This window comes from Camellia sinensis, chromosome 6 (assembly GCF_055761805.1).
Source record: "Camellia sinensis isolate YWXY chromosome 6, ASM5576180v1, whole genome shotgun sequence".
Lineage (NCBI taxonomy): Eukaryota > Viridiplantae > Streptophyta > Magnoliopsida > Ericales > Theaceae > Camellia > Camellia sinensis.
In genome coordinates, this window is record NC_138966.1 from 137954371 (window position 1) to 137975663 (window position 21293).

At 39.4% G+C, this 21293-nt stretch overlaps 2 protein-coding genes across 3 annotated transcripts; one reads left to right on the top strand and one right to left on the bottom strand.

Moving 5' to 3' along the window:
• Positions 1-11350: 11350 nt before the first annotated feature.
• On the bottom strand, positions 11351-12979 carry LOC114314295 (protein FAR1-RELATED SEQUENCE 5-like). Its single transcript, XM_028260772.2, has one exon. It carries the CDS (start codon positions 12977-12979, stop codon positions 11351-11353), a length of 1629 nt encoding a protein of 542 aa, XP_028116573.2.
• A 974-nt stretch (positions 12980-13953) lies between these two features.
• On the top strand, positions 13954-19560 carry LOC114314315 (Late embryogenesis abundant protein, group 2). Of its 2 annotated transcripts, none has more exons than XM_082872643.1 (3): positions 13954-14275; positions 15796-16742; positions 19288-19560. In XM_082872643.1, the coding sequence occupies exons 2-3, from the start codon at positions 15798-15800 to the stop codon at positions 19351-19353; spliced, it is 1011 nt and encodes a 336-aa protein (XP_082728769.1). In that variant the 5' UTR covers positions 13954-14275; positions 15796-15797; the 3' UTR covers positions 19354-19560. The 2 variants fall into 2 exon arrangements, with proteins under 2 accessions (XP_082728769.1, XP_082728770.1); XM_082872644.1 differs by having other exon boundaries at positions 13974-14275; positions 19282-19560.
• The last annotated feature ends 1733 nt before the right edge of the window (positions 19561-21293 follow it).

Here is a 21293-nt window from a genome sequence, read left to right on the forward strand (position 1 = left end):
GCTCGTGTTGGTGGTACTTGGGAGGTGTTTGTGAATGCTTTTCAGGAGAGGTTTTTATCAGCAGCAGCTAGGGAGAAGCTGAGGGATCAGTTTAGCCGGCTTAATCAGCAGGGCTTGTCAGTGGCCGAGTTTGAGGCTACTTTTACCAGTCTGTCTAGGTTTGCACCTGAACTGGTGGCGTCTGAGGAACGCCGTTGCTATGAGTTTGAGCGGAAGTTGAGGCGGGGCCTCAAGTTGAGAATTGGTGGGTCTTATATTCGAGAGTATAGACACCTAGTGGACGCTGCAGCTCATATGGAGCTTATGATGCAGAAGGAGGATGAGGGTCAGAGAGGCTCCAAGAGGAGCCAGGATAGTCAGGGTGATGGCAGGAGACAGAAGGGTTATAACCCTCAGCAGTCTCAGGGTGCAGTCTCTAGATCGACCTTTCCAGTGCCGAGTGTAGGCTCGGGGAGAGGCAGTCAGGGGGAATTCACTTGTTACAAGTGTGGCCAGCTGGGTCACAAGGTTTCGGTTTGCCCGCAGAAGGGTGGGGGTCAGAAAGCTGCTTCTTCTTCAGCTAGACCGCTGAGTCAGAGTTTGGGCAGGGGGCAGCCCTTGACTTGTTATCAGTGTGGACAGCCTGGGCACATGAAGAGGTTTTGCCCACAGTTGAGTGCCACTTCGGGAGCGTCTGGTTCTAGGCAGACGCAGGGTTTTCAGCCAGCTCAGTCTGTGCAGGCCTCGAGGGCCAATCCGGGAGCTTCGTCATCCCAGTCTGTGCAGCAGTCTTTTGCTCCGAGAGGTGAGCAGGTAGACCAGGGGCCTACGGGGCGCGTGTATGCTGTTACCGCGCAGGATTTAGTACCAGCTCCATCAGTAGTGAGAGGTACTTTTCTGTTTTGCAACTCAGTTGCTAGTGTGTTGATAGACACGGGTGCATCTCATTCTTTTGTATCTGCTGCATTTGCATCTGTTTTGGAATTGGAGTTAGCACAGTTAGCATCTCCTATTTGTGTGGTATCGCCTTTGGGTGGTGAGTTGATTCTGAAACAGGGTGTTAGAGGATGTGATATAGAGGTCGCCGACTATAGGCTTCCTTTTCCGTTTGTTGTCATGCCCATGAAGGGTTTTGATGTTATTTTGGGTATGGACTGGCTATCGTCATACCGGGCTGTTATTGATTGCTACCGCCAGAGGGTTACGTTATGTACCTTGAGCGGGGAGTGGTTCCATTTCTTGGGAGACCGGGTTGGTAGTGTTTTGCCACCGGGGTATGATTCGCGAGGGCGAAGTGAGCTTAGTAGTCTACTTGCTAGCTATGAGAGTGGTGAGAGTGGTGAGACCCTGCATGTATTGCCGAGGGTGGTTTGTGAGTATTCGGATGTCTTTCCCGAAGATCTTGTTAGTTTGCCAACTCACCGAGAGATAGAGTTCTCTATTGATTTAGTGCCCGGCACGGCGCCGATTTCTATGGCACCTTACCGTTTTGCTCCAGCAGAGTTGGTTGAGTTGAAAGTTCAGCTCCAGGAATTGCTAGATAAGGGCTTTGTTCGCCCTAGTGTTTCACCGTGGGGAGCACCGGCCCTCTTTGTTAAAAAGAAAGATGGTGCCTTGAGATTGTGTATTGACTACCGGAAGTTGAATCGGGCTACGGTTAAGAATAAGTACCCTATGCCCCGTATAGATGATTTGTTTGACCAATTGAAGGGTTCCCGTTGTTTCTCTAAGATAGACTTGAGATCGGGTTACCACCAGTTGAGGGTCAGGGATGAGGATATTCCGAAAACGGCATTCCGTACGCGGTATGACCATTATGAGTTTCTGGTGATGCCATTTGGGCTTACCAATGCACCGGCAGTCTTTATGGACTTGATGAACCGGATTTTCCGGGAGTTCTTAGACCGATTTGTGGTCGTCTTCGTGGACGACATTCTTATCTATTCGCCTTCTGAGGAGGAGCACGAGGCACACTTGAGAGTGGTGCTTGAGTTACTTAGAGTCCATAGGCTGTATGCTAAGTTTGGGAAGTGCGAGTTCTGGCTGGGGGAAGTCAAATTCTTAAGCCACGTGGTATCCGGTGAAGGGGTGTCAGTTGATACATCCAAGGTTGAGGCAGTGCAAGATTGGGCACAACCTAAGAGTGTATTTGAGATCCGCAGTTTTCTGGGATTAGCTGGGTATTATCGTCGGTTTGTGAAAGATTTCTCCAGGTTAGCGTCACCATTGACTAGACTGACTCGGAAGGGAGTCAAGTTTGTGTGGAGTGAGACTTGTGAAAAGTCGTTCCAAGAACTGAAAGTTAGATTGACCACCGCTCCGGTGTTGATTATTCCAGAGAGAGGGTTGGGTTATGCCGTTTATTGTGATGCCTCACGAGAGGGTTTGGGTTGTGTGTTGATGCAAGAGGGGAAAGTGGTAGCTTATGGCTCACGTCAGTTGAAAATACACGAGAAGAATTACCCCACACACGACCTAGAGTTAGCAGCTGTGATCTTTGCCTTGAAAATCTAGAGGCACTACCTTTATGGTGAGAGGTTCGAGGTATTCTCGGATCATAAGAGTTTGAAGTATCTGTTTACACAGAGAGACTTGAATTTGAGGCAGAGGAGATGGATGGAGTTCATCTAGGATTATGATTTTGAGTTGCATTATCATCCGGGAAAGGCCAATGTTGTGGCCGATGCCCTTAGTAGGAAATCCATTAGTGATGTTGCTAGTATAGTCATCCGGGAATGGGAGATGTTGGGAGCACTTGGCGAGTTTGATTTGCTACTGGGCGAATCTGTCGAGGCTGCGGCCTTGTTTTCTGTTGTTGCGCAGCCTACACTTGTGATTAGAGTGTTAGAGGCACAGAGAGGTGACCTTGAGGTAGAATCCCTCCGAGAGAAGATCTCCAGTGGGAAAGTTGAGAAGGGTTTGACGGTGTATCCCGACCTGAGTGTGAGATACCGAGACCGTTTGTTTGTACCGGAGTCTTGTCGTGAGGAAGTACTCCGAGAGTTTCATCATTCGCGCCTTGCGGTGCATCCGGGAGGTACTAAGATGTATCAGGATTTGGGTCGCCAGTTTTGGTGGCGGGGTATGAAGAAAGATGTGGCTGTCTTCGTATCGAAATGCCTTACTTGCCAGCAAGTGAAGGCCGAGCATCAGAGGCCAGCGGGTTTGTTACAACCCTTGCCTATTGCCGAGTGGAAGTGGGAGCATGTCACTATGGACTTCGTTGTAGGTCTTCCGAGGACTCAGCGGGGTAGTGATGCTATTTGGGTGGTTATAGACCGGTTGACTAAGTCGGCGCACTTTATTCCTATGCGCGTGAAAGATTCGGTAGATCATCTTGCCGATTTGTATATTCGGGACATAGTGAGATTGCACGGGGTCCCAGTGACGATCGTCTCAGATAGAGATTCTCGTTTTACTGCTAGGTTGTGGCAGAGTTTGCAGAGTGCCTTGGGCACTAAGTTAACCTTTAGTACGGCTTATCATCCTCAGACTGACGGGCAGTCCGAGCGTACTATTCAGATCCTCGAGGATATGCTTCGGGGTTGTGTCCTGGATTTCAGTGGGACGTGGGAGAGGCACTTGCCATTGGTAGAGTTTGCCTACAACAACAGTTTTCAGTCTAGCATCGGTATGGCACCGTTTGAGGCCTTGTATGGCCGACCGTGTAGGTCTCCAGTTTGTTGGGCCGAGGTGGGTGATGCACCTTTGTTGGGTCCGGAGTTGGTTAGGGAGACGACGGAGAAAGTTGAGCTTATCCGTAGGAGACTTGTTACAGCCCAGAGTCGACAAAAGAGTTATGCCGACCGTAGGAGGAGGCCTTTGGCGTTTGAGGTAGGTGATCATGTCTTTCTGAAGATATCACCTAGGCGAGGTTTGATGAGGTTTGGGAAGAGTGGGAAGTTATCCCCTCAGTTTATTGGTCCTTTTGAGATCCTTGAGAGGATTGGTGAGGTTGCTTATCGATTAGCCTTACCACCGCAGTTGTCCGGAGTGCATGACGTGTTTCATGTGAGTATGCTTCGGAAGTATGAGCCAGATCCATCACATGTGTTGGATTGGACTGATTTAGAGGTAGATGAGGATGCCTCGTATAAGGAGAGACCGGTTCGGGTCTTGGATAGGCGAGATCAGGTCCTGCGTGGCAAGACCATCCCTTTGGTGAAAGTCTTGTGGAAACATCACGGAGTGGAGGAAGCCACTTGGGAACGTGAGTTGGAAGTCCGTGAGAAATATCCGGACTTGTTTGTTGATATGTAATCTTGTATTTAAATTTTACATTTTGTTGAACTTAAGAGCTTTTATATATGTCTTAAGTTGTGAAACATTGAAAATGTTTTGATTATTGGAAGTATGTTTGGAACTTGCCTCATATGGAAGTTGAATGTGACACTATATGTGTTGAATATATTGTTGAAATTGGAAAGTTAGTGCATAATGTTGATGCATGTTGAAAATACATATGTTGTTTACATATTGTGATATGTCTCTTGTTAAAGGGATGGGATGACCGGTAATGGGTCGAATTGTTGAATGTTAAATTGTAACATTGTCTAAAATGAAGGAAAACTTGTTTTTGAAAACTTATGTTTAATTTCGGGGACGAAATTCTTTAAGGGGGGGAGGTTATAGCGATCCCGGGTTTACCCTTGTTGTACAGTGATCCGGACATGTGTCCGTGGATGTTGGTTGTTGTTTATTATCGTGTTTGCATCCTTTGTACTTTGTATATTGAGTTATGGGATGTGTTGGGCAGGTTTGTTACAGGTTGGTTGTGTTTGGGAGCCTAGTGTTGCTGCCCAGATTTTTGGTCCTTCGCTCGAGCGAGGAGTTTGTCGCTCGAGCGAGAGTAGTGTTGCACCTGGTTCTGGACCTGAGAGCTGTCTTTCTTGGCTCGAGCGAGCTTTCCTTCGCTCGAGCGGTCTGGGTTTTTCTTCGCTCGATCGAGAACTTCTTGGCTCGAGCGAGAGCTTTCTGTGTCTGGTCGCTCGAGCGACCAATCCTTCGCTCGAGCGAGCGTGTTTTATATCAGCGACAGCAGCGTCTAAAACATCACTTTTTCACTCTCTTTTTGATCCAAAACCCTTAATCCGAGCCCCTCTCTCTCTAAACTTGCACTCTCTCTAAGGTTTGATCTCCCTAGGGTGTTAATCTAGCCTAGGGCCTTTGTTAAAAAGATAGAGGGTGTTAAGAGCTTCGATTTAATCTGAAAAAGTTTGGATTTGGAGCAAGTTGATCTTCGAGTCTTCATCTCCTTTGTGGCTTAAACTTTGAGGTAGGGATATCCTACTCCTCTCTATGGGTTTTGTCTTTAAATTTTGGTATTTTGAGATGTTGGGCTTGGTTTGGTAATTTTGTGAAAGTTTGGGGCTTTTGTGTAATTTTACAAAAATTGGGGTTTTATTCATAATAAACCTAGATTGCATGTTTGGCATAGAAAAATGGAATGATTGTTGAATCATTGATGAAAATGGGACCTAAGGGTTGAAATGGTAATTATGGAAAATGGCCTAATTACATTGTTTAATTAATTGGGATAATTAATTGGGAGAAATGAGGAAATGAAATGTTGATTGAATATCCATTTGTGCATTTATTTTCTATTTAGAAATAACTGCTTTGGGCTATCGGTGGAGGATAGTCGTGATTGTTGTAGACAATGCATGATGATTAAGTAAACTGAAACTAATCAATGAAATGCGTCATGGAACTTGACGGTTGATAGAATACATTAACTGTATGTATTGGGTGATTGTATATAGAACCATTGTGTTTGTATACGTTATGTGTAGAGGAGGAGATAGGGGATGTACTCCGCGGTTTAGGGGAAGATAGGGGATGTACCTCTAAACCGGATAGGTATTGGGAGGAGATAGGGGATGAACTCCGTAGACACAGCTCATATGCTTGTCTAGAGAAGTGAAGATAGAGCTCATATGCTTATCTTTGTGAAGTATGGATACAGCTTGTATGCTTATCTGTAGATATTGTTGATATACATATCTGTAGTAGAATGTGGATACAGCTTATATGCTTATCTGAGGATATTGTTGTTATACATATCTGTTGAGAATGTGGATATAGTTTTTATGCTTATCTGAATGTGAGATATAGTTTTTATACATATCTGTGGAAATGATGATAGAGCTAGCATGCTTATCTGTTGTTAAAGGGAAAAATGAAAAGTAATTGGGACTTGTAAGTCGTTGACATAAATAAGTTATTTATGTGATTGTATCAGTGTTGACCAACTATCAATTGCTAATGTTTTAGTCATTGTCCATGGTTGGTTTAGTGTATTTCTACTGGGCTGTGGCTCACCCTATATGGGAATATCATTTTCAGGTGCAGGAAGCATGCCACCTCCAAGGACATAGCTTGGGAGGCTAGAGGCGGACATAGTGTAGTTGTTTTACTTTTGATGTATTACATGTAACTTCAAGCCAAGGGCTTAATGTGTAAACGAGTTAGTACTCTTTTGTTGAAACCAAGTGTTAACTTGGAAAGCTGTAAGCCCGTAGGGCATTTTGTTTTGATGTTAACATGTAATACTTATGTAATGAAACTCAATGAAATAAAGGAATGTGGTTGGTTTATATGTAAATGCATGTCTTATCTGATGGGTTTAATGTTACTATTTTGAGGGCGTTACAACTGTTATGCTAATGGGTGTACCACATATGACTGCACTGACTGAACGACTAAAATACTGATTTAATGAACTGCTTTCATTACTGTAAGGACATTCATTCTTAACCCCTTTACGCATTGTGTTATTCACTGGGCTTTAGCTCATTGCTCATATATATATATGTAGGTGTCCAGGCACCAGACCGCAGCTAGGAGCGTCGGGGTAAACTCCAGTTTTGTCGAGCCAACCTATGTGCCTCAAAGCGAGGTTCCGAGCCTGTCAAGTTTTGGCTTAGGGGTGTTTTAGTTTCCCCTTCTGTCTCTGTAACCGTTTTGTAGACTGTACTGTACTGTTTAATAGGGATTAGGTCCTATAGACACCCCATTTTTGATCGTCTTCAAGACTTGGACGTCATCGTTTGAACACTCGATGATTACCCTTGTTTGTGTTCGTCTTGAGTTCTCGGAGGTCTCGGCTACGCGCCTTACCTCAAGACCTCTCGACTTGTTTGTTTTGTGTTTGGTTTTGCATCAAACACTTGTGGTTTTGCTTCTGAGGGTGGAAAGTAGCTTGTAGGCCATCCTCACACCTCACCGGCCATGACTTAAGGCCACCGGCCTTGTTTTCTTGCCACCGGCCATTGGTGATGGCCGGTCGACACTATTGATGGTCGGTCGGCATTATGTTTGGTCGGCCGGCCACTGTTTCTGATCAATCGGCCACTTGTCCTAGCCGAGACCTTTTCTTGAGGGAGCTTGACCCTTTTGAACCTTTTGACCCCTTTTTAGTTTCTCTAAGAAGCTTGACCCTTTTTTAGTTTCTCCAAGAAGCTTGATCCTTTTTTTAGCTTCTCCAAGAAGCTTGAACCTTTTGACCCTTTTTAGCTTCTCTAAGAAGCTTGACCTTTTTTTAGCTTCTCCAAGAAGCTTGATCCTTTTTTTAGCTTCTTGAAGAAGCTTGAACCTCTTGACCCCTTTGCCTAGCTTCTCCAAGAAGCTTGGCCCTTTTGCTCCAAGCTTTTAAGAGAAGCTTGGTCTTTTTGCTCAAAGCTTCTAAGAGAAGCTTTGCCCCCTTGGTTTCTCTATAAAAAGAGGGCCTCTCCTCCCCTTTAGAGGGTGAGAAAAATCAGATATATATGATATATATATCACTCCCTCTCTATATCTCCCTCTCTCTCTACATTTGTGTGGGTTAGAGGGTCCAAAAGGGTCTTGTTCTTGGCCTATTGCACACCACTTCATAGCCACACACTTCCATCATCACTTGGAGGTTCTTGGAGCTTGTTTTCAGAGGTTGAGGGTTGCATTTTTGGGCCTAAAGGCTGCTGGTTCTTGCTGGTCTTCAAAGGTAACCCATTTTCCCTCTTTATTTCCCGTTTTTGCACACCCTTTTAGCCTGTCTTGATTGTGGATTTGGGCTTTGTATATAACATAAAAAAGTTCTTTTTTTTTGTTTTTAAGATACTTCATTAAGGTCACTTTTGTGTTTGGGGTCGTTTACCCCCTCTTAGGCCTTGTTTGGCCCCATTTTGTGCTATTTTTGGTGAGCTTCGGGACCACCTTGTTTGGGCCTCCTCACCACTGAAATCTTGAGGGATTTCAGTGGTGAGGATGGTGGTTTAAGGTCCTAAGAAGGAGAGAGCCATCCCCTCTCCTTGTTGTCTTCAAAAAGTGCCATTTTAGCCTCATGTGTGAGCACCATTTTTAAGTTCATGTTGGCCATGTCTTAAGTGTTATTTGTGCTTATTTTGCCATGATATAACACCGTTTTTACTTGGTTTAGACACACCATGCTTGCCTTGCATACTTGTCTTCTAATGCCATGAATTGCCTTAACATCTGCTTAGCATTTAGACCACCATGCTTGCATGTGTTTGGCTTAGCTTTGTGAAGTTTTTAGTCATGTTTTAACATGTTTAAGTTCTTTTTGGTATCGTTTTGGTCATGCTTGCCATGCTTTGTATAGCCTCTTTGCATTCTAGCTTGTTAGCCTTGGGTGTGTGGGTCACTAGCATGCTTTACTTGGCTTGTTCTCATGATTTGGCATCATTGGAGACCATATTTCAGTCCATGTTCCATGCTTGCATACTTGCATTTTCCATACCTTTCATGCTTTGGAGAGTTGATGGCTTATGCTCCATGTTTAGGCCTTTGTGCATGCATGCTTGTGTGTGTGTTTTCATGCCTTTGTTGTATCATTTTGGCCGATGATTTTGGCATGCTTGAGAGCTACCTATATTGGTTTAAGTCCATTTTTGCATGATGTTGCGTGCTTGTCTTGCATATTGTCACATCCTTGCTCCATTTTGCATGATTGTTGCATGCTATACATATTCACATGTTCATGTTGCATTCTTAGCTTCCATGCCTAGGTTGCATAGCATTTTGCATGCATGCCTTGCCTCTTGAATCACCATGATAGAGGTAGGGCTTTATGTGTTTATTTGGTTTGCATGTCATTTGAAATCAAAATGCACAACTTGGTTTTTTGGGCCATCACGCATTGAAATGCGCGATTGGTGGTCCGAGAATCGAGTACCATCCCCCTTTGAGTCATAAACATGATAAGGGGTGTGTTGGTGCACATATTTGCTTGAAATGCATTGCCATGCCATGTTTTGCCCTCTGCTGCTGTCAAAACAGGTTCTGCAGGAAGCTTTGGCCGGCCGGCCATCTATACTGTCGACCGGCCATCCATTGTTGGCCGATGGCTTTACAGATGGTCGATGACCATCCGGACATGGCCGGTGGTGTTCTGTCTTAGCCGGTGGTGTTCCACAGTGTCCATAGCGTGCTCCCTGGGACTTGTGCAATTTTCAGAGGAGCAGAGCAGGAAAAACAGAGGCAAACTTGTGCATGGCGTTGGATTTCCGAGCAAACCCGAACACGCATTGCATTGGGCCCTCTTCCCGAGGCTGTTTACTGCTTTCTTAGATTAGTTAATTTTCTTAACTAGTTTTAATTTGTCTGTAATAATTAATTATCTTGTAGGTTAGTTAATTGTATTATTCTTTTGGTCCCTCCGAGCAAGGGCGAATTTGTAATAAGTGTGGGTGCGTGTGTGCATGTCTTCTAACCCCACGTCTTTCTTCCCTTTATTTACCAGCTTTCGATGGTTAGTCTAGGGCATGTTTCAATTAGCATACAGTATGATAGCATGTTTGCATCCATACATTTGTCTTGTATGCACCGGGCTCGGCGCATCATACTAACTGCATTGTATTTCAATTCCAAGTTGGATACGTGTTAGTTGTAGCATCATCATATGCCATGTTTAGAATAGCCGAGCCTATTGTAGTTGCATCTTGTATGTGTTGCATTAGCCATCTTAACATGAGCTAGGATCATGCATTGATTACTAACTAGCTTTTGTTTTGGCTCGGAGTACTAGGTAAGCATTTATGCTTTAGCATACCGCATGCGTGTGAGTGTTGCCATAATAGCATGATTACCATGAGGCTAGCTACTTATGTGATATAACTGCTTGAGTGCCTGTGGGTGGAGGTCGAATTACCTAAATTGGAATAATGCATTAAAACTGTGAGTTTAAAAGCCCACCAGATAGTGGCAAAATCATTTTTTCTAAAACCCACTCGAGGGTGGCGAAACCTACATTTTTAGCCTACTTGCGAGTAGCAAACCATTTTCAAAACAAACATACAATGTTTTGTTCCAATTTAGGCGATTTGGTCTATACTTGTTTGCTGTGCGCATAACATAGTAATTCTAGGCTAATAACTGGATTAAGAACACATAATGCTTTCAAAACAAGATATCACGGTTAGTAGAGGCCGATCTTTGATCGGGCGAGCGGGGGTGCTCATAGCTGACCTTCCCCAATCGTACCCAAGTTCCCGAGCCGAGGCAACTTTGGTGATGACGAACACGTGGCCTTAGGCAAACGAGTCAGGGTTTCCTAAATTCCCCCAAAATAAAATATTTAGGTGGCGACTCTGTATCTGGCAAAGCAGTCCATGTTTGGCACTTCTTTTCTAAAAATCTATTTTTCTCAAAATGATTTGCCAGATTTGGACTCTTTGGTTCAGATTAAGAACCGTGACAATTTGAGAGTCCTGACTGTAGTGAATCCAAAACGAACAGAACGGGACTCGTCCTCCCGGGGCGTTCGGGGACGTCTACAGGTCCCTGACTGAATGATTATACATATGTACACACTGTTTTGTCTGACTGTATATATATTTGAATGAAAAGTCTTTTTGCATACAGACTGTCACAGCTCATTGGACATTGTTTATTTACTGTATTGGCTTCCGCCAGCCCCTGTATTATGTATTACTGTATTACTGTTAAGCAGGCCTTCGGTAATCTCGGATTACTGGCCGGTTACGGTGCTAAACCCATAGGGGCGGGTTTGGGTCGTGACAAATATGTATTTTGGACCTTACTTTAATTGTATTCAAGTTGTAAAGCTGTATAAAGATATATGCCATTCCATTTGACTTATGCATTGCTCTTATGGACCACTTGTATTTTCAATTATTGCTTCCGCACATGTTAGCCCCATATATTTATACTCTGATTGTGTGTGAATTTTGAAAGTTGGCCTTTTGTAATCTCGGATTACTGGCCATCACGGCACCAAACTACTAGGGGCGGTTTGGGGTCGTGACATCATTCCCCTTAATGTCCTTCACAGTTTCGGCTCTTGCTTGTTTGGTCCACCTTTTTAGAATGTATTATGGAGGAACCTCTTTCATCTTCAATATGTCTCTAATAACCTTCAATAAGTGACAACACAAGATTCCTTCCCCTTCAAACTTTGTACAATTACAACCCAAAGAGCCATCCTCTCCATCTTCACTTTTCCTACATGTTTGTTACCAACATCAATAACTGTGTAAATGGTACTAGTCTCGCCATATTCAATTACTTCTATGTCCGATTCAATAGATCGAAAGTACTCATTTTGAAATTCCTCAAAGATCTTTTTTGTGTAGACATTACCCATTTGAATTAACATTCTTATTGTTGCTTTCACCTTTGGCAACCTCTGGCACAAAGCATATCCTGCTTTTAACTCCTTGTATCGCTTATCGTAAAGTACCCTTTCGAAATGTATGAAGAATTCATTTAAGTTAAAATCAGAACGAATGTAATCCTTCAAAAACACATTAAAAGATTCACTAAGTTGTATGGTACTCATTCCCTCAGTCCATGTTGATCTAGCATAAGGCCAGGCCCAATTTTCTTTCACCGCAAAAGTCAATTTCAACCAATGGTTTTCATGCACATCATATTTATCAAGCATTTCCGCCCACTCTAACTTCCATTGATTTGCATCTTTAATGTCAAAGAAGAATTTATTTAGTATACCCTTCACCCCCTTATCTTGGAACAAACAGTTAACATGTTTTAATGCATTTTGCATCAAATGCCAAGTACACAATCGGTGACTTGTGTCAGGCATAACGATGGGTATGGCTTTAGCCATTGCAGCATCTTGATCAGTGAACAAAGTTTTTGGTGCCTTTCTTGACATAGCCTCTAGAAAACTTTCAAACAACCATACAAACGATTCAGCAGTCTCATCATACAACAATGCTACACCAAATATAACTGTTTCCCTATGATGGTTGAATCCCACAAAAGATGCAAAGGGTCTATGTTCTTTGTTTAACTTGTAAGTCGTATCAAATGTGACAACATCACTAAATTGGGTATAATCCATGATCATTTGTGCATCGACCCAAAGCATATTGATTATTTGCTCCTCATTATCTAATTGAAAAACATAGAAGAAAGAAGGATTTTGTAAAGATTTTTCTTTAAAGTATTGCAACGCATTGCCCACTTCCCCATATGCTAAACTTTGTTGTATTTTGTTTTTCAAATAATTTTTTTGATCTAATTTCGTATACCCAAGACATTGCCTTCCACCAGCTTCCCTACCCATGAGTTCAAAACACTGCCCTAAACGAAGACCAGATTGTGCCGCCAATTCTAACTCAACTGCTTGGGTAGTCGATATCTTTCTTTGTGACGGCAACATATGGGCACACTCGGATGATACAAGATCATGGTTGTGTTTTTCTTTGAAATCAGTCACAACAAATTTCCCAGTACTCTCATCTAATTTAATATTAAGTCGAGCCTCACAACCAGTCCTAGTTTCAGCTCTAGGGTTTTTTGCTAATGGGTCTCGCTTGTCAACCTTTCGAAATCCCTCCTTGTTGCAAACCAAAAGTCTACAAATAAGTTGGTTAGTGAACTTGTTCTTCCTACAATAATCCATTCTTATGCTAAACCCCATTCTTCCTCCATATGTATTATAAAAATCATACGCACATTGTTCAGAATCAAATGTCATTCCCTGTTTCGGCTTCCAAGCACAATCATTCTCAAGTTCCATATCGATATCAAAATGAAACTGAAAACCCATATAAATAAAATCTTAGGTACATAAATTAAATCTTTATTTAACGCACAAAAAAACATAATTTCAGTTTGAAAAAATATTCTAGCCATAAAAACTTAGAGACTAAGTTCAGTTTTAAAAAATTCCAAACACACATTTTTGGGAAGAGGATATGTTTCAAGCTCAATCACACAAAATCAATAATTCATTACACAGATAGAGACAAACAAATAATCTTGTCAATTATTAGAGACATTATTTTGTCAAATAATCTTGTCAAACAATCTTGTCAGTTTGAGCTTCAAACTGAAATTGCTTTGTTAGAGACATTATTTGAGCTTAACAATGGGTTCAGCTTAACATAAAATTAGCTTAACCCATTTAGCAAATTAGCAATCTGTTTAACCCATTTCTCCTCATTATTAACAACCTCATAATTTGCTAATTTGTGATTAACAAAAAATGAGGGCAAACCAAATAATGAGGTTGTTAATTTTTTATTAGACAGAGACAAATGAGTTCAGTTTGAAGCTCAAATAATAGGTTTAGTTAGACGATATTGTATGTATGTTTGAGCTTAAATAATCTTGTCAATTAACAAATAATCTTGAGGAAAGAGACAAACTTATCAGACTAAGTTCAGTTGAAGCTCAAATAATAAATTACACAGTGCGAGGCAATGAAGAAGACTAATCTCTGGTTTGCCAAAGACCCACCCAGACAGAATCTGTATCGATTTGAGACTGGGTTACCGTCGTTGAATCTGCAACGACGTTGAGAGTGGGTCGCCGCGGGTATTGGGTCGCCGGTGAGGATGGATTCGACGAAAGAGAAGGGGTGAGTGTAGGTTGTGTGAGAGGAGTGCGCATAACCTCTATGAATGTGAGGCTATACAGAGTTGTGTTTTGTTTGAGCGGGAATGGACCAAAATTTCAAAAAAAAAAAATTTCTTGTTTATATCAATCGTTGCATCTCAGCCATTAAAAGTAAGATGGGAAGGAGACTTCTGAAGGAGAGGATCCGAACTCCAACAAAGGCCTCTTTCCATAGAAACGTGTCATCTGCGTGTGGATCACTTTGCGAACCTGAAAGCGCTCCTCCTTGTCATTTTCATTACTTAATTACTCTCTGTCTGTCTCTCTCTCTGTGGATAACAATAATCATCATTACTAATTAAAAATCATTATAAAAAAATCCCAAGTCATTCAGTTTCGTCTTCGATCCTCAAATCGAATTCCCATTCAAGTTTGTCTCGAGTCGATCACTTCGCTCACTCTTCTCAAACTAAAGGTAAAGATCACTCTGTTTACTCAAAACGAATATTAGAATCACAACGATTTTCATTTTATTATGTTTGATTGCTATCACTTTACTTTCAATTGATCTCACATACAGATCTGATCGTACTGTTAATTTATCTGATGAATCTCTGAGTTCGTTTATCAGATCCCTATTTTTCTACTATTCTCTGTCACTTTCTCGCGATTTCTTGCTTTCCCAGGTGGAAAATGTGTTGTTTCTGATTACGACAACAAATTTTCTCTCTTTTTTGTTTGTTTGTTTAAATTCAAATGTGGTGAGGTCAGATTTAGTACTTTACATTATGGATCTACTCCACTACTTGCCTCTGCCATTCGATATATGGATTTGTCTACATTTTTGTGTAGAGTAATTTGGTTGATTGGTGACAATGCGATCCTACTTGTATGTTTGGTATCTTATCATTGCAAGAGAAAGTTTTCAATTTTTTTTTTTAATGTTAATTCACCTACATTGAGACGAATCTCCATCCTTTAAGCTTTAAACCCTAGTACCCTAGCGATTTATGTTTTGGAAAAGCATGTTCCAAAACATTGTATACTTTTGTTCTAAAACGGGGAATGTAGCGATCCAAACACACTCATAGGAGACATTTGGTAGGAATTTTGGTGAAATTTTTGGGGTCTCCAGCATTTTTCTAATGCTAATATAATTGTTTTATTACATAATTAATTTTGTTTTTAAAAATTTAGTAAATTGCATTTTATTGGATGTCTAAAATGGGGAATTTTTGGGGTCTATTCCTATTGTAGCACATTTTAGAGCATGTAATGTATCATGTTTTTGTTCCCATCCCGAAAGATCCATGTTCAGGTAACATAGAACCAATGAACCACCATTTTCAGTGTGCTTGTTATTTATAATGTAATTTTTTTCCTTCTTCTGTTCTAGACAGATATCTGTCATATTTCTCTATTCAGTTTGGTTTGATTATACAGCTTATACATACAGTATGTAATCAAATGAATGAGAGCTGTTATGGAGTTTAGAATATATCTTATCATTGAAGCTAACTTCTGACTTGATTTTTCTAGTTGGTGATTCTTTGTGGTTGGCAATTGGGTTTTGATGCTTTGGGCATAGTGGGGATGGTTAGATCTAAAACTAATTTATGAAATTGAATTCGGTGGACAGGCTCGAACAGTAGTTTTCTGTAACAAGGATATGCTTAGTGTGAGCTAAGCCAAGTGACTTGTTGTAAGACTGCAAGTCATATCCTTTGAGGAGAATCATATTTTTATTCTCGAACCAATTGGCTTAAGCTTAGTTCTGCCATACAACTTACTAGAAACATTGTACATAATTTTTATGCGAAATGCAAATAGAAATTATGCGAGTGAAAGTGTATGCTTATATCTTCACAAGTTATAGTGCCGTCTCCTTGTATTTGTTGTTCATTCCCTCTGTCTGTTTCTTCTAGTTCTAACTCAATTCTTTATGGTTATTCTACAACATAATTCCTTTAACATTTGGAATTTATTATTATTAAGGTATGGCATCATCTGATAAGCCAGAGATAGTTGAAAGGGATGTGAAAGGGAAAGAACACAAAGAAGATGACAAAGATGATGGGAAGGGCGGATTTATTGATAAAGTAAAGGATTTCATTCAAGACATAGGTGAGAAGATTGAGGAAACCATTGGATTTGGCAAGCCAACTGCTGAAGTTGCAGGGATTCACTTTCCCAAAATTAATCTTGAGAAGGCAGATATAGTTGTTGACGTCCTTGTGAAAAATCCAAATCCGATTCCCATCCCTCTTATCGACATAAACTACTTAATCGAGAGCGATGGAAGGAAACTGATTTCAGGGTTGATCCCTGATGCTGGGACAATCCATGCTCATGGTTCTGAGACTGTCAAGATACCGGTTACTTTGATATATGATGACATTAAAAATACATATGCTGATATAAAGCCTGGAAGTATCATTCCTTATAAGGTCAAGGTTGACCTCATAGTTGATGTCCCGGTTTTTGGGAGGCTGACTCTGCCAATTGAGAAAACAGGAGAGATCCCCATACCTTACAAGCCTGATATTGATGTTGAGAAAATACATTTTGAGAGATTCTCTCTTGAAGAAACTGTTGCTATTCTTCATTTGAAATTGGAGAATAAGAATGACTTTGATTTGGGCCTCACTGATCTAGACTATGAGGTTTGGCTTTGTGATATGAGCATTGGAAGTGCAGATCTAGCAAAATCTACTAAGCTTGATAGAAATGGTATTAGCCGCATTGAAATTCCCATCACCTTCAGGCCCAAGGACTTTGGCTCTGCTCTTTGGGACATGATTAGAGGAAAAGGTACGGGCTACTCCATGAAAGGGAACATTAATGTGGATACACCCTTTGGAGCAATGAAGTTACCCATCAGCAAGGAGAGCGGCACAACCCGCCTTAAAAAGGATGCAGATGATGATGATGATGATGATGAGGTATGTTGACTCTGTTACTTTTTGCTGAACCCTGTTGCTTTCATCTTGTTCTGTTTAATGCTCACATAACTTTTTCTAAATTCTCCAATATTTAACTTTTAACAAAGGCTTAGGTTGGTTTGGTGTAAACATGGAGATTTTCTATGTATATACTAACCTTGTTTGCATTTTCTATGTTAATGCTTTCATCTTTCCATTGCTTGCTTACTGGCATCACTGCTTCAGTATGGCATGCTTCCTTTTCTCTACATCACTTTTAAAAAATAGTTCATTAGATGATGCTTCCTTGATAGTTTCTGACACAACGCAGGATGTATAACTATTAGATTTCAATTTTATTATGTAGAAAATGGACAAGTAAATTTCATTGGTGGACCACCAATAGATGTCAAACCTGAATGTGGGGCATTTTTGGAAATTTAAGTTTCAGATGTAATGGCATATGACACTAATAAGGGAACACAAGGCTGTGTATTTCTCATACATCAATAGAAAACAACTAGTATTTCTACTTTAAAGTGATAAGTTTAACATAAGGAGGTGATGATACTTGATGTACTATAGACTTTTGTGCAAGTAACTTTAGTCAGATCATAGAGACAGAATGGGATGTATACCTTTGTGCTTGAATATACAAGCCACATACAAAAGCTTGTCTACATACAGATACTTACCAATCAGTCCTATTAACTAAACTTATTTACCCACAGGTCGTGATTGATACAATTTATCCTTGTAAATTTATTCATAAAAACATGAGAGATTATAAATTTATCAATAAGACTTAATGGGTAATAAGTCCTAAAAGTAGGATCTATTGATAATTTACCCTTATATACAATGATTCAAAAATCAATTGCAACACTTTATGTAATGCCAGGTGCTGAAACTGATATCTGCCGCAATTGCGGTGTGAATAAAATAAAACGTGTATGGCATAATGGTGTTATGTAATAGCACTGTTACACTAGCTTTCGGCCAGATTTGTGTAGATGCACAAAAGACTCCTTTTTTCAGTTCTTTGACTCGTTTTCATAGTTTTGCTACCACAAATCTCACTATAAAGCTCCATAAAACTTGATAGAAGCTGAGATTTACTAGATTTCAAGTATAAATCTACAACTTGGGTCTCATCATTTTCAACCCAAAATTTTCGAACAACATAAGTTTTGTTTTTTTTGAACTTTTTCATTATTTTTTCAGTTGAATGTAGGTAGATTTAACCATTTAAATTAGATCTACTTGGTTTTAGGCTCTTTTTGTTGAAGAGATGTTGGATTCTACGCTCTCATCCAAACTTAATAATGATATAAACTTTACATCATATTTCAACTGGTAAACCATCTAGGAAGCACAAATATGGGATAAAGATATGATACGATACGGATACAGCGATATAATAAAATCGAAAAAAATAGAATATGGGTATGGTTAGGATATGGCGATACGACAAAATAAAAAATAAATAAATAAATAAAAAAGGTACAGAGTTAGGATACGTTTGTAAAAAAAAATATTTTTGAAAAATTATTAATAGCCAGTTAAATATGAGCTCAAAAATGTTGAGAAACCGTACTATAATTTTATGATGTAAAATATTAATCTTTAAAGCTGAAAACTAAAGACGGAAGATTAAGTATTGAATATTGAATTTATTAAGTTAAAAAGTTGTTTGATAAAAATTTAAGTGCTGAACTAAAAATAAATTGTTTGATTTGTATAAGATTAAAATTGAAATTTATTATTTTTAAATTATATATTTTAATTTTTGTATTGTGATGGTGGTGGTAGTGGTGGTGGTAATGGTATGGTGGTGGTGGTGGTGGTGGTAGCGGCAGTGGCGGTAGCGGTAGCAATGGTGGTGGCGGTAATATTAGTGGTAGTGGCGTCGTGGTGGTGGTGGTGATGGCGGTTATGATCGGTGATGGCGGCGGGCATGATGGTGGTGGTGGTAGTGAGTTTATAATTATGTATATTGATACTTATATTTAATATGTATAAATTCAATCAGAATTAAGTAAGTTTCGTATAACTTAAAATTTTCTTGAATGTTGGCTTACATTTTAAGAGACACTTCAATTTTTAAATGATATTAATTGTGGTTATCAAATAGACTTAATTGATTATCACTTAATACATTCCGTTTTAAGTACTGAATCATGTTATCAAACACTCTGTTGATAACTAGTTTACTTCTTTTAATTTTTAATGTCTTACAAATAGTTTACTTTTTTTAATTTTTAATGTCTTATAAATATTGCATTTCAATACCAAGTCTAATATGTTTATATTATAATAATAGAACAACGATATTTAATTTTACCTTCTAATTCTTACTTTCTATATAGTTATAAGAATATGTCAATTTGACAAATTATATTACTTTAATTCACTATGTTCTTATCAAAGAACTAAGTAAAGTATTGAAGAAATATTCTCGTATGTATACTTGCAAGTATATTATATTATAATGATATGTTTTCTTCTCCTGATGGATGTACTTGTATCCATGAATTAAGATGGAGCTTTCTTGATGCAGGATTAGGGAAGGCTGCCGTGGCGATTGATGATACAAGTAGCTGGTGTTCCTTTTTTTTTTTCTTTTTCGTGATGAGAATAAATTAGTTGGTGCTTGAGCTTCCGTATCTCCTTCATTAGAATGGAGATGATAATATGCATTTGGAGGAAGAGTTGGTATTGTGTTTTATGCATGTATTGTGTGTTATTGTGTTAAATATAAAAGATTGGCACTTATTTTTGCTTCCATAACCTTGTATGTTTTACTAATATGATGTTCGCACATATTATTGTTGTTTCATTTTGTTGATCAGATTATATTGTAGATGCTGGTGCAATTCCTTATGGTGTAGATAATGGTGCTACTTCTTTTATGCTTGAATCTTTGCTTGACAAGCATGCAAGCCTAAGTGATTGCTGGTGTTGATTGTGATTTGGTGTTTGGTGAGGCTTGTTTGAGAGTTGTGGGTGGAATTTGATTTGGATAACGTGAAATCTAAAGCCACTTAACGTTACAAGATGAATCGATCATTGGGCAGTGATAAGGTCCAAACAAAGTTCTGGGTATGCGCTTCGTACCACTTTCACTCTTTGGGTTAGGGTTTAATGGTCATTTTCAAGTGATAATTTTGAAGTTTGAAATTGTGGAGTGAAGAGAACCACGACTAACCACTTTCTTTTCTGGGTTAGGGTTTAATTGTCATTTTCAAGTGATAATTTTGAAGATTGAAAGTAGAGAGAAGAGAACCACAATAACCTGTATTTGGAGAGGGTGTAGATAAAATGCAGGCCCATGTGTTTCCCAGGTGGGGAAGGTAGGCATCATTGTCACTTAGATCTCCTTGGCCACAAATTTGATTAGTGTACACCATCATTTGATGGCCCACTCCACCCCCACCCCACTTAGGCAGAAATCTGCCTATTCATCTGGTCTATTATTATATGTGATTTGTCCTTTCAAACCTATTGGATCATATAATTAGTTTCTCCAACTTTTATTTTTTATATTTTAGACAAAGTAATTACTTGTCTTCTGTCCTCAAAAAAAAAAAAAAAAAAGGATTACGCGTCTTCTTGTTATAGGGCAGTTTGAGAGAATAAATCTCAACCAATTGTCAAATTCTTAACCTATTGCCAACCCACAAAACCTCAAAATCCATAGGTTGGTTCAAGTATTTTGGCAGTACAGGTTGGAAGATTGTAAATTTTAACACATTTAATAAACATATTTAAGGTCTTAAAATATTAAGAGGTTGTTTGAGATGATCTAAATAAGTGTATTTTTTATCTTTTCACGAAAAGATGTGCAGAAAAATAGAGAGGTGATGTGATGGAAAAAAGATAAAAGGATGGATTATTTTTGGATTGCCAAACTTAGCCTAAATGTAATTATGAAACTACAAAATCAAAATTAAAAAAAAAAAATTGTTTGATAATATACATGTGCCCAAGAAACTTTGATATGGTCTAGCATCTAAGTGAAAATTTTGGTATAGCTTGAATATTTTTTATTAAAAAATAATAAGCCAATTGGAGCGGAGGTAGGGTTGGGCAGGGCGGCAATTGGGATGAAAGTTAGAAAATAAAAAGATAGGTGTAGAGTTGAGATTTTAATTTTTATACATAATTACTGGCGAGTTAGATTAGTTACTTGAACAGGTTAAAAATTTTAAACTGTATGTTTGAGATGTTCTAAATAAGTATACTTTTTGACTGAATTTGAAATGATGTGATAGAGAGGTAATGTGACTTAAATAAGATGATGACTTTTGACTTATTTAGAACACCCCAAACAATGCTTAATGAAGCCTCTGTCTATCCTCTTTGAAATATTTTCTTGACTGGAGAATGGGCATTGAAGGCCGGCGGTTGATGATCATTTTAGTGGTTATCTCTATTCAAGTGAAGTGAGGTAATTATATGTTTATATTCATATTATATATATATCCTTTCTACTTTCAACTTTTCTTATGACCATTTCAAATTCATGACTTTTTAAATTATATTTGGGTGAATTAGATTGACATTTCCTAT